The 14,269-nt window shown below is 41.5% G+C and overlaps 1 protein-coding gene across 2 annotated transcripts in view; it reads right to left on the bottom strand.

The window, feature by feature from the left end:
* The window catches only part of dnajc17 (DnaJ (Hsp40) homolog, subfamily C, member 17), a 105,787-nt gene that overhangs the window by 72,244 nt on the left and 19,274 nt on the right, over positions 1 to 14,269 (bottom strand). For both annotated transcript variants that reach the window (XM_055640950.1, XM_055640952.1), the window contains exon 2: positions 5,947 to 6,016. In XM_055640950.1, coding sequence (XP_055496925.1) covers positions 5,947 to 6,016 — 70 coding nt within the window. The remainder of the gene's footprint in view (positions 1 to 5,946; positions 6,017 to 14,269) is intronic.

The raw sequence follows: 14,269 nt of genomic DNA, 5'->3' as shown, positions 1-14,269 counted from the left end.
ATCTATTCCCTTCTTGATTTTATACATCTCTATCATATCACCCCTCAGCCTCCTGTGCTCCAAGGAATGAAGTCCCTGGCTGCAGAACCTCTTCCAACATCACGTAAATCTTCTCTACACTCTTTCCAGCTTAATGACTTCTTTGCTACCAAAGGGTGACCAGAACTGAACACAATACTCCAAGTGCGGCCTCACTAATGTCTTGTACAACTGTAACTCTAAATTCAGAATCCTGACTGATGAAGGCCAGCTTGCCAGAAGCGTCCTTCACCACCCTATCTGCCTATGATGCGACTTCTAATTCATGTACTTGTACTCCTAGATACCTCTGGTCTTCAGCAATCCCCAGGGCCATACCATTCACTAGGGTTCAGCTTAGCCTAGAGTAACAGTAGACCCTGTGGATGCTCATACAGTCTGGTTCACCCAGACTGAAATTGTCAGTGAGATAATAGAGCTCAAGATAGAAGCTGAAGAAATTGACTTTCCCCAATGTTGAATGGAAGAAAATAGGATTCATTTAGGATTGTGAAACTAGTAAGCTGACAATACACCGACGTTGAAGAGGTCATGGGGAGTGGAATCAACATCTTCACAAGAAATAATAGTTGTTATACTTTGAGCCCATTTGCAATTATGTCAGCTAATGGCAGAGCAATAAAGCTACCAGTCCAGTACCCCTGAGGTCTGTATCAAAAAAACAGAAGACGGGTATTCAAATTCCATCACGATAGCAGGGGAATTTGATTTTGGTTAATAATCAGGTGTAGAAAATAACTACCAGATTGCTGTAAAACACATATCTAGTTCATGAATGCCTTTCATGGAAGGGAGCCTGCTATCCTTGCTCTTGCTGATCTATATCCAAACCTACAATAATTTAGTTTACTCTTAACCACCATCTAAAACAGCTGAGCAAGTTGCTCAACCATATCGCAACCACTACAGCTGGTCTGCAGTGGTTCACCACCACATTCTCATGGGCAACAAAGGCTGGCTTTGCCAGCAATGTCTGCAGCTGAGAAATGAATAAATAAATGAATTGAAAATGGTATTCTCCCAAATGCATCCTCGACTGAATAAAACAATTAGCCCTGTGATGCACTTCATCCTTGGAAGAAAACAAATCTCCACAGTCCCCAATCCTGAATATCCCAAACTGATGTTTAACCTTTAACCCACAGCATCTTAATAACACAGATAGAAGACCTCCCCTGCACAAAGTTGAAAAATTCACGAACACTATGGAATTTTTTCGAATCGCACACAGTTGCCCTAAAAACTTCCATTGCTTTCCAAAGTAGATATCTAATTCTTGTTCATGCAGTTAATCGAGGCAACACGGTCTGTTCCACATAACCACTAATCTGTGGGGGAAAAGGAATTCCAATTTTGCTTGAGGCTTGTTAATATTGAACTTTATCCTCTAGTTTTGTCTTCACAATCCAAACCAAACAACTTCCCTGCGTCTACAACATCTCTGTTCTCAGCCTTTTAAATACCTGGATCAAGTCAACCTTTCAATCATCTTTCCTCCAAAGAAAACAAAAAATTAATGTTGTACATCTTTACTCCCAACCCTTGAATTCCACAATCAACATTGCTGCACTCGCCTGAAACTTTGCCAATATATTTTAAAAGCAGGATGTCCAATAATCCACAGACAACCCAGAATTTGCTGGTAAATGCTTATAGTCGTGCACGGAACAGCAAAGTGCAATTAAGTTTCAGGATTCCCGTGCAAATGCAAACATACTGATACACAGGTCAAATGTAGTCAGCTATATCCTTATATTGTCAGTAGTGGAGCAGTCTGCTCTCAGATCCTAGGGCTGGTTAGACATGGCACAGCATCTATGAGCCCAATCATTTGGATGGAATCCGTGAGTCTGTACAGAAGAATAGGCCAAGTTTCTTTCTTTAAAATCATTTGAGGTCTAAGATATTTAATTATTTAAGTGGGTTATGTTTTTGGTTAATTTAAGAACATTTTAATAACCTACAGCTGGGACAAGGTTGAACCACAGGCCTTTTACTTAGAGGCACAAAGATCTGCAGATGCTGGAATCTTGAGCAAAACACAAAGTGCCAGTGTAACTCAGTGGGTCAGGCAGCATCTGTGGAGGGAATGGATAGGTGACATTGCAGATCAGGAGCCTTCTTCAGCCTTTACCTGATTCTCTCTACCTCAGTCAAAATTCTCTTGAAATGAGGTTGGTGGGTTTAAGTCCCTGGAGACTTTACGGTATAATGTAAGCTTAAAGAGCACAGTAAAGAGTGCAATATTTTGAGGATGCCATCTTCTAACAACATATGAAACAAAGGGTGCTATTTACAGTCGATCTTCAAGAATTAACATTTTTATTGCTTCAGCTGATGCCAATGTTACCAGTTATTCCAGATTCCAGCATCTGCAGTTCCTTGTGCCTCCATAAATATATACTAGTTCTTTAACTTGCCATTGTGCAAAGTCAGTGCCAAAATAACTGGACAGTTTAACAATGATTGTAACCACATTTGCCATGTTGTGGTAAAAGTTGAGATATTAAAGTTATGCAAGGATAGAATTATCAATTGCATAAATTATTTTAATTTGACATGTTGGATGAGTCAGGTACAACAAAAATAATATGCTGAAAGTATACATTTTCAAATGTGTAAATATAAAGTAGCTTTCTCTGGACCAGAATTCTCTCTTTGCAACAGGTCCCCCATGGTTGCTACTTATCTGCATGTCAGATACAAATTGCTTTTCATAGATTTGCTGATGACAACTTACTGGATGAAGATGATCTACATTGGCAAGGATTTGCATCCATTGATAGAGAGAACGGACAGGCCAAAACAAGTTTCAATCTCAAATCTTTGACAGACAGCTAAGTCAAGCGCCTTTTGAAAAAAAAAAAAAAAAAACTGAATGTTTTTAATACCTATGCCAAGCAAAAACTACGGAAAAATAACTAAAATTATTAATTAAAAACAGAAACTTAAAAAAAAAAATTAAAGAAACCCAAAATAACATTCAACTAATTGAAAAATGTCACTAGAAAAAGAAGAGCAGAATTAGGCCATACAATCATCAAATTTGCTTCATCATTTAATGAGATTACAATTAATCTCATCTGACTTTTGGTTACTGTTTCATCCTTCAGCTCCATCCCCAACTTTGATTCTTTTGCTGTCCAAAAAAATAAATAAACTTGAATTTAGACTCATCGCTCAAATCTCTCAGGGTAGAGAATTAATGACGTTCATTCTTTAGTCATGTGATTAACCCTTATATTGTGACTCTGCCCCTTGCTCTGACCCCTCTAGGGAACCTGTTCATAGCATTCATTCCATCGTCCCATCAGAATGTTTCAACATGATCATTACTCATTCTTTTAAACTCCTGACAACATTGGCCTATTCTACTCACGATTTTCCACGATACAAGTCCCGTCTCCAAGGCTTGTGAATCTTTCTTACATAAAGAGACCAAAATTGAATACAGGATAGACAAAAATGCTGGAGGAACTCAGCGGGTGAGGCAGCATTTATGGAGAGAAGGGATAGGCGACGTTTCGGGGTGCCTATTCCTTCTCTCCATAGATGCTGCCTCACTGCTGAGTTCCTCCAGCATTTTCGTCTACCTTCGATTTATCCATCATCCGCAGTTCTTTCTTAAATTGAATAATTTAATTGAATACAGTACTTCTTGTAGTCTCTTCTAAGCTTCGCATCATTGTGGGAAGACTTACTTCTGCACTTCATGTCCTGGCAATAATTCCCATTATTCAATTTGGTCTCCGAATTATTTTATTTGCTGATGCGGTAAGTTTTTGTGAACTATGAAGTCCTCGTGAAGAAAACCTAGATATCTTTGAGCATAAGCATTCATTACTCTCTCAACATAAGATTCTGCTTTTTGATTTTTTATTCAACAAAAGTAGAAATCCTTACGTACGCCTTCATTTTACATCAGGTATTGATTTTATTTTTGTCCTCAGAGTGCCCACTGCCCATTATAAACTTGGAGCAGAATGTCCTTGGAGCAGCATACTGTCCGACCTATTGCTTCCTCAGCTACAAACTTGGATACTTTAGACTTGGTCCCTTTACCTAAATCATTAACAGACTGCAAATGCCTCAGGTCTCAGCACTGATCCTTACAGTACAATTACAGTTTTCAATTTGAAGGTGGACCATTTATATCTTTCCATCTATTAACCAGTTCCCTATCGTTTTAATATACTATATATTCCCATTCTAGGAGATTTTATGTTGTGCAGTGATCTTTTATGCCACAGCTTATTAAATGCCTTTTGCAAATCTACACTTGCTGGTTTTATCACCCCTGCTTATCTCAACATTTCACAATAACACTTTTTTTCCTTTAACAATGCAGGTGCAAGGTATGGAATGCAATCGGATGTGTTTCGCTAAGTTAGATGAAGAAGTTGTGACAATCGTTGCTGATAAATTTAACTAATAATTCCGTCATTTTTCAGAACCGTCTTCTGCATGTACGTCACCCAAACATTTCAGTTCCGTTATTGGTTTACAAATATATAATTTCTCTCTTTCATTTCTAAAATATGGTCAACATATAAACGATCCACTCTTAACACCATCCCATTCTCTATCAGCTAATTTCTTAAGGATCCTCTGAAGTTACTAATCGAGTACAAATACAAATTGCCTTTATTGTCATTCAAACAAACAGAGGTTTGAACAAAATTTTGTTCCCTGAAGTCATAACAGTAAAATAAACATAACACACAATTAGCACAGTTTCACACAAACATCCATCACAGTGTATCTCCAAACACCTCCTCACTGTGATGGAAAGCAAAAGTCTTATCTCTTCCCTGTTCTTTGTTCTTCTCCCACATCGAGGCTCTTGATGTTAAAGCCCCCCCCCCCCCCCCCCCCGTGGGCGTTGGTACATCCCGCGACCAATTAAGCCGCACCGGGTGATGTAAGGCACTGCAACGGGCCGATTCAAACCGCGCGATTTGGGGCGGGCGAAGTTGCCATTGCGGGAGCACTCAGAAATTGGTCTTCCACCAGGGACCGATTTTACCGTCCACAGGGCCTCTGAAGCTCCGCAGCCGGTCGCCGCCAAGTCAGCCAGCTCCGTGATGGTAAGTGAGTAGTAGGTGAGTACGCAGGCTCTGCAACTGGAGCCCTCAGGTCGATTCTGGTTGGAGGCCACCAGCTTCACGATGTTAGGCCCCAGCAAAACGGAGACACGACAACAAAAAGGTTACGTCTCCGTTCAAGGAAGAGATTAAAAAGTTCAAAAGTTTCCCCCGTTTCTCAACCCTCAACCCCCCCCACATACACAGCTAAAAATAAATCGAAAACATATTCTGAAACCCCTGTCCCACGGTACAAGTTCATTCCAAGAGCTCTCCCGCGTTTGCCCTGATTCGAACTCGGAGATTTACAGTAATGGCCACTCGTCGGTACTCGGAGCTCTCGCGGACATTTTTCAACATATTGAAAAATCTTCACGAGTCTTCCCGTGCTTACCTGCCATTAGTGAGTCTTCCCGAGTGCCTGCCGTTAGCGTTACGAGCCGCTAAGAGACGTCCCCAAGCTCCGACGTACCCGCTATGTTCATTCTCCGTGCTTACCACGAGTTTGATTTTTTTTAAACTCGGGAGAGCTCTTGGAATGAACTTGTACCGTGAGACAGGGCTATGACAAGACGAAAAAAAAGAGAAAAAAGACAGACGGACTGCAGGTGAGCTGCAGCCATAAGGCGCCGCCACACAGAAAAAGAGCTATCTTATTAAATACTCATGAATCCAGTCGCAAATCTAGAGCAAATTATAGTCTGTTCTGCTTTGGAAATTAACAAGGTTGATCTCTGGTAAACTACATTATTCAACAGATTTTAAGCTATATAACCAAATTAGTAATAAATTAGGAACTGCCTAAATTTCTCCATTAGCTAACCTGCTTTGGGATTGTCTGGGTTCTTGTCAGGGTGGCATTTCAAAGCCTTCTGTCTGTAAGCTTTCTTTATCTGTGAAGAAAGAAAAAAAAAACAACATATTATCACCAAACTAGGAACAAAATTCGCCAGTTGTATTAATTTCCAACTGTAAATATGGGAAACAATTCTGGAAACATCAGCCTTCTAATGCCGGCCACCACACGTCATCTTTTTCTTTCAAAACGAGAAATAATGGGGGGGGGGGATTTGCCTTGAAACAGGCAGATATTTTGAATTATTTTGTACAACCGTATTATGTGAGCAAAGACAACATCACAATGGCTCTACTTCCTCAGAAGTTCAGGAGAGTCAACAAATACACTATGGCACTTCTACAAGTGAGGTAAAGCACATAATAGCTGACTGTGTCACTGCCTGGTTCGGTAACTCTTATGCCCAAAGAATGAAGGTTACAGAGAGTGGTGGACATTATCCAGTCCATAACAGGGATTGACCTCCCCACCATCAAAGGGATCAACAAGAAATACTGGGTCAAGAAGACAGATAATATCACTACCCTGATCATGCTCCCATCTCACTGGTATTATGAGAAAAGAGGATAGGAACTTGAGAACCGTTACCTCCAGGTTCAATAACAGCTAGTTCCCATTAGTCACCAGGCTCTTGAACCACAGCACAATTCTAACCACAGCCAAACCTCAGCACCAAAGTACTTTGGACTTTGTACAGGCTGTGCAACGTACTTCAGTTTGCACTATTATGGCCTGGATATCTAGTACAATTGATAATTTATTGTATTACAGTTTATTGTATATTTATTTGATATGTTGTTTTCATGTGCCTGTAATGTTGCAGCAAGTAAGAATTTATTGGTCCGTTCCCAGTGCATAATTGAACATTCTTGACAATTCATGTGGACCTCTGTATGTTGTATTGTGACACCAGAGGCATGCATCTGAACAAGAGTTTTGAGATGGGCAGGGTGCAGGGAATGCTACCGTTTGCCTCAGTTAAGGAAATTATAATTGTTCAGTGAATCAGTGTTGGATACTAGGATATTAGCAGACTGGGTTGGTTGTGATGGGAATGTTAAATGAACAAGGAGTTGAATGTATTGATAAAACATGCTGCCCTGTGTGTGTAACAAATTCTTGCAGAATTCTTTGCCTTAGAAGGTGTGGAAGTCAAAACATTAGGATTACACAAAAATGAAATAAAAAGAGCACGGAAACAAGGCACAAAAAAGACAAGGCCCAAGACAAATTAGCGATGATGATGTTGAATTGAGAGAGTGAATGACTTACTCCTGCTATTTTCTTATAATCTTAATCCAATTTAAAATATGAAGATAGAACATTAAATCCTGTACCTGACCTTTAAACAGTTAATTGCATTTAATAATATTTACAGCCACTACATTTTGAGAGGTTGGGGGTCTCGCACTCAGAAAGTTAACAGTGATTGTGCCTATTCTATGAAGAAGCACAGATTTACCTAATTAAAATGTGCACTTTCAAAAATTGAAACAGCGAGGTCTGGTTGCAATTGTGGTTTTGCATTAGGAAATCACAGCAATTCAACAACATGGCATGTGCTATTTGTTTATTATCCTTGCTCATTTTGAACCGCAAAGGAACTGTTCACTAAGCTGTGTGGCAGATGGCACAGACTGGTCCCTGTATAACTCACTGTTGAACAAAGAGAGAAAATGACCCCGTTTCACTCTAAAGCCAAAAGTGCAACCAGAGAAGGTGGAAAGCTTTCAATATCCTGTTGTCTACACTGTCAGGCATTAGCCAACCATAGCTAGAAAAACAACAAAATCCAAATTCAAGCCTTATTTTCAAACACACCATTAGGACGCATTTCAAAGGTTCTCAATGGTAATCTTCAATCAGGGGTCCAGTGCAGGCTGGAAGAAGGTTGAGGCCACACAGGATATACTGGGATTATAAATCTCCATGAACCGTTCTTGCATGGCTCCTAGCTGACCCCAAAACAAAATTGCTGGAAGTCTGTCATCATTTCAACACACTTGCCATCCTGCCTTGGGAATGATGGGTCCTGTAAATACTTAAATAAAATAGGAGAAATAATAATACTTCACAAAGGGCAAATTAAAAAATAACTTACAGGAAAAATATCTATAATTCCAACTAGTCTTTGTTAAACAGGGGTCTCCTGAAACCCTATCAAGATATCCTTTAATTCCTTCATACCTCATGTATTAGGTTCCTCTTAAATTAGTATATCGTATTCTTTATTATCAGTAATGTGTTTCTTATTCTAACTGAAGATAGACACAAAAAGCTGGAGTAACTCAGTGAGTCAGGCAGCATCTCTGGAGAAAAGGAATATGTGACATCTTGGGTCGAAACCCTTCTTCAGACAAAGATTCAGGAAAAAGGTCAACGAGAGATATAGACGGTGATATTGAGATATAGAACAAATGAATGAAAGATATGCAAAAAGTAAAGATGATCAAGGAAAGGTGAAACCCACACTGGTCCATTGTTGGATGTGGGCTAGGTGACAACGAGTTAGACAGTGAAACTCAACAGGACAACAGTGAAACTAGTATGGCAACTAGAGTGGGGAAGGGACAGAGAGAGAGTGGATGCAAGAATTACTTGAAGTTAGAGAAATACGAAGTGCTGTTCCTCCAATTTGCATTTGGCCTCACTCCGACAATGGAGGAGGCCTACAAATATCAATGGTGTTAAATTGCTTGGAAACCAGGAGATTACATCGGCCCAGGCGGATTGAGCGAAGGTGATCTATCTCCCATTTACCAAACACTTTTCCTGACCAAACACTTTTCCTGACTAAAGAATCTCATTTCAGTTATACGTATAACCTTTTAACAGGTATCTACCTTATAAATATATTTTCAGACCACAATCTTCAGGCCTACTTTATCCATCATATAACCTCACATGTGGTCCAAGTATAGCATAACTAAAATTCCATATTCAGCGTAACAAACGGCACCGACCGACACCATATCGTATTTCAAACAAAATTAATAACTATTCTTTTTAAACTCTCAACAGTTTGTCACTATTAAATTTGTCACTAATAACTGGAGCTACACAACACATGCAGTCTTAATGGAGCATAGGAGCTTTTATAGTGAGAAATCAAATGTAATCAAATTATGCAATCTCAAACTAAGAATAACTTTATGCCTTTTCATTCAAGGTGCAACCATAAATTGGATGAAAAGTTACTCAACCTAACTCTTCAGCATTTCAGAAAGGGATTCTTTACGATAAACCCTGTCTCTCTTATTGTAGAGTTAGATGTTATGGGTGTGGTAGGGAGGCTGGGTTCTGAGGGATGGGGAAGGAAATTTTAAGGCTGAAAGGAGGGGAGAGAATCTCTTTGAAATGAAGTTACACAAATCTGCAGATGCTGAAATCTGTAGTAAATAAAGAGCAACCAGGATGACCTCGGTGAGTCAGGCAGCATCTGTGGAGATGCAGCATTTGTGGAGGGAAATGTACAATCGACGTTTCGGGTTGGGACCTTTCATCAACATTGACTGCCCGTTTCACTCCACAGATGATCTCTGACATGAAGATCTTTACAGTTATTATTGTCCTTTCAGCATCATAAGGAAGAGCAATGGTGTGATTGGACAGTACATAATAATCCACACTCTCCCACAATTGTGCAGCAACAGAAGATAATATGATAATCGTTCACATGTTAAGAAATGCCAAGATTTTGTAGACCAGAGTATCTTCAGATTTGTGGACCTCAGATTTTAGTACACAAACAAAGACTGGTGCATTACCAGGAGATCAGCAGGGTTGAGAAATAGTAGGAATATGGCTGGCTAAAGCAATGGCAGGTGACTCTAACACGGCATTGATAGAGTTAAATGTGTCAGTGCTCCTTATTATCAGAATAATCAGTTCATGCCCAGATAAATATACCAGAAAAACAGGGTGAAAGTACATAAGATTGCAGAATGCCATCAAGACACTTCCTGTATTGGGACTCACACGCACAGTTCTGGCATCTAGCCAGACTTGTAACAAAGCCCATTTGAAATATATACACGCAACGCTGAAATATAATATAGTGCTTTTTATGTCTGGTTAATTCTGCATTCTTACAAACGAGGGATTTTGGCTTTTTATGTCTGGTTAATTTTGCATTCTTGCAAACGATGGATCTTTTTGAAACACGGGGATGCCTATACCCGTATATCCTATACTGGCAGCAAACACAGCCAGATCTAGCTTTGTGATGTCCATATAACTAAAAGTGTCCAAGAACCTACTAGATTGAACTAAAATAAAAATATTTTATAGGGAAGGAACCTGGCAAGCTTGCCCATCTCTGATGGCTCAGATAACATGATGGTGGGCCTTCCTGAGCCATTGAGTGTGGTGCAGGCATTTCCACAATGCTGTTAGGCAGGGAGTTCTGGGATTTTGATATGCAATGATGAAGGAACAGTCTCATGGCAAATTCAGATGTGTGTGACTTGAAAGACAACTCAGAGTCTTTGATGCCCCGGTGGACCCAGTTCTCTTTTATTCCTAAACCACCTGCTGGGCACCTTCACCAAATAATCCATTACAAGTTGCTGGTGTGCTTCAGGTAAGCTTCTCTGAGACACCTTACTGTTACAGGGTGTGGATGTGAATGTGGGATAACATAAATCTGGTGTGTAGGACAGCATGGTGCTGCAGCAGTAGAGTTGCTGCCTTACAGTGCCAGGGACCTGGGTTCATTCCTGACCACGGGAGCTGTCTGTACCGAGTTTGTAAATTATTTCCGTGACGTGCATGGGTTTTCCCCAGACAAAGACATATGGATTTTAGGTTGTTCAAGAAGGAACTGCAGATGCTGGAAGATCGAGGGTACACAAAAATGCTGGAGAAACTCAGCGGGTGTAGCAGCATCTATGGAGCAAAGGAAATATGCGATGTTTCGGGCCGAAACCCTTCTTCAGGCTGATGGGGGATGGGGGGGGAGAAGGAAGGAAAAAGGGAGGAGGAGGAGCCCGAGGGCGGGGGGGATGGGAGGAGACAGCTCGAGGGTTAAGGAAGGGGAGGAGACAGCAAGGGCTAGCAAAACTGGGAGAATTCAACGTTCATGCCATCCGGACGCAAGCAACCCAGGCGGAATATGAGGTGCTGTTCCTCCAATTTCTGGTGTTGCTCACTCTGGCAATGGAGGAGACCCAGGACAGAGAGGTCGGATTGGGAATGGGAAGGGCAGTTGAAGTGCTGAGCCACCGGGAGTTCAGGTAGGATATTGCGGACTGAGCGGAGGTGTTCGGCGAAACGATCGCCCAACCTCCGCTTAGTCTCCCCGATGTAAATCAGCTGACATCTAGAGCAGCGGATGCAGTAGATGAGGTTGGAGGAGATACAGGTGAACCTTTGTCGCACCTGGAACGACTGCTTGGGTCCTTGAATGGAGTCGAGGGGGGGGGTGAAGGGACAGGTGTTGCATTTCTTGCGGTTGCAACGGAAAGTGCCCGGCGAGGGGGTGGTACGGGGGGGAAGGGAAGAATTGACAAGGGAGTTGCGGAGGGAGCGGTCTTTGCGGAAGGCAGACATAGGGGGAGATGGGAAGATGTGGCGAGTGGTGGTGTCACGTTGGAGGTGGCGGAAATGACGGAGGATTATTTGTTGTATTTGCCGGCCGGTGGGGTGAAAGGTGAGGACTAGGGGGACTCTGCCTTTGTTGCGAGTGCGGGGATGGGGAGCGAGAGCAGTGTTGCGGGGTATGGATGAGACCCTGGTGCGAGCCTCGTCTATAGTGGCGGAGGGGAATCCCCGTTCCCTGAAGAACGAGGGCATTTCCGATGTCCTGGTGTGTAACGTCTCATCCTGGAAGCAGATGCGGCGTAGGCGGAGGATAGATTTATAGGTTAATTGGCTGGGTAAAATTGTAAATTGTCCTTAATGTGTGTAGTGCTAATGTGCGGGGATCACTGGTTGCCGAGGACTGGGTGGGCCAAAGGCCCTGTTTCTGTGCTGTATCTCTAAACTAAATGAAACCTTGGGTAGCAATCATATTACAGTACTGGTTGATGATCTGCCAATCGAGTGGACAATTTTGTCCTGCTGTTCAGATGAGTTCTTTGAACTGTATCCTTCCAGGCAAGTGGAAAATATTCCATCATGCTATTTACTTGTGCTTAGTAGGCAGCCAAGAGAGTTTGGATGGGCAGATAGTAGCCTCTTGAGCAGATAGCCATTCTCCCCAGTACACGTCGCCTTGAGCCAATTCCAGTCACCATGGAACGTAATGGAATATAATAGGTAGTTCTGTTATAATGTGTTACCATAACACAAGATAAATTAGGGAACATTATTTGCATTATGCAGGCCGAATTGGTTATAACATGATTTTGATCAGGAAGTAGAGAACCACTTCAAAATTACTTTAGAAATTGACAAGCAGTAAAAAAAAATTGGCTACCATTTAAACAGCACAAGGGAAAAAATATTTATTTACAGTAATAAGACAGCACTATCTCTTCCGAACAGTTGCTACTTTAACCAGGGTAGCCATCACAATTGACAAGCAAGTGCGTCTACAGACACTTATGCAATGATCGTCCAGTAAACTTTATAATATATCACTTCGGTATTTTTACACTGCAATAACAAAATAGATTTACTGCTGTTGAAAAGAGTAATATATTTCTATTTTTGAAAGTTTTCCTGGAAAAATAACATTGCTAGTACAAAACTCTTTAGGCCCTAAGCCCGTTTCCCCGTTGACACAACTGTCTTTATAATGTGATTTTCTATAACACCAGGTTTCTTAGACAAGCAACTATCCTGCTATGGTAGAATTACTTGTTCTTGAATCACATTTAATCTCAATTGCAGATAGAAGAGTAGACCTGAGTGGTTGTGAAGGGAAAAGTTCCTTTCGAATGCTGTGATGGGAGAGGTGGGGAAGATTACCTTGTGGTGGAATTTTGTTGAATATACAGACCCAAGCAAACTTGGCCCACAAGCCACCACTTCCGTAATCTTGTTTCCCTTGAAGGAATTAATAGATGTCGCCATCTTACCCACAGTTAATAGCTAGCCTAGAATCTTGCATTTGCTGTTGTTTAATACATCCAAGCTAGAGGACACGCACCTATTTTCACCATTGCCAATCTTATACCTTGCCCACTCACCAATGCAGACAGCACCAGTTTTTGACCTTGCCATTAACTGTTATACCCTGGGTAACAATGGCCAGCTTTTAACCCTATTCATAGGACTCTGAACAACTGATCTTTGCCAGTCCCCAACCCTTTCCCAAAAATATTATAGTTAAGAGTTTTCACTCAGTCTCTGATCCTATTCACGAACCTATGCAGGTAGATTTATCATCAATGATCTCTGACCGTTCCCACCAGACACCATAATCAGACTGTCCATCACAACCTGCCCACTAGCCATTGGTGCTAGAGTAATCACTGCCAGCTTCTTGCCCTTGCCCAGTGAGCCATTAGACTAAGGATCCATAAGCTTTCATTACCCACTGACCATTCTGACGGCGATGATTGATTCTATACACTTCACATCCAGCCCCGTTGTAGTTTATGTATTAGTTAAGAACTATTTTTTACAGCTCAATGGGTCTGAACATCCAAGATATAGGTTATATTTTAACCCATATTTTGATATAGGGCTATGGTAACGGACAATAATAAACTGTGTTGCCTGCCTGGTGCCTGGGTTCAGGACATCTCGTCTGACCTGCTGTGGAATTTGGATTAGGAGGGGAAAGATCCAGTTGTCTGTCGCAGTCCATGTGGGTACCAATGATGTAGGTAGTAGAAGGTAAAAGGTTACGCTGAGACAATTTGAGCAGCTAGGGATTAAATTAGAAAGCAGAACCAAAAAGGTATTAATCTCTGAAGTGCTACCTGAGCCATGAGCAAATTGGAATAGGGTCAAGAAAATTAAAAAGTTGAGCTCAAAGATTGGTGTGGGAGAAGTGGGTTTGAATTCAGAGGACATTGCCATCAGTCTTGGGGAAGGAGAGTCCTGTTCCAATGGGATGGACTCCACATGAACCCTGCTGGGACCAGGGTTCTGGCGAGCCACAGAGCTGTAGATGGGGCTTTAAACTAAATAATGGAGGGGTAGGTTCAACAAATTGGAAATGTATGAATGAAGTTAAAAGGAAGTAAAGCACAGGAGAGGTTCCTGAAGTCCCCTGAAGAAGTAGGATGGCCCTCCAGAAGGACAGCATTGTAGTGCAGCGGTAAGAGTTGCTGCCTTACAGCACCAGAGAACCGGGTTCGATCCTGGCTACGGGTGCTATCCGTACGGAGTTTGTACG

The sequence above is a fragment of the Leucoraja erinacea genome, chromosome 9 (assembly GCF_028641065.1).
Source record: "Leucoraja erinacea ecotype New England chromosome 9, Leri_hhj_1, whole genome shotgun sequence".
Taxonomy (NCBI): domain Eukaryota; kingdom Metazoa; phylum Chordata; class Chondrichthyes; order Rajiformes; family Rajidae; genus Leucoraja; species Leucoraja erinaceus.
The sequence above is the reverse complement of the archived record's forward strand: the minus strand, read 5'-3'. Positions and strand labels throughout refer to the sequence as shown.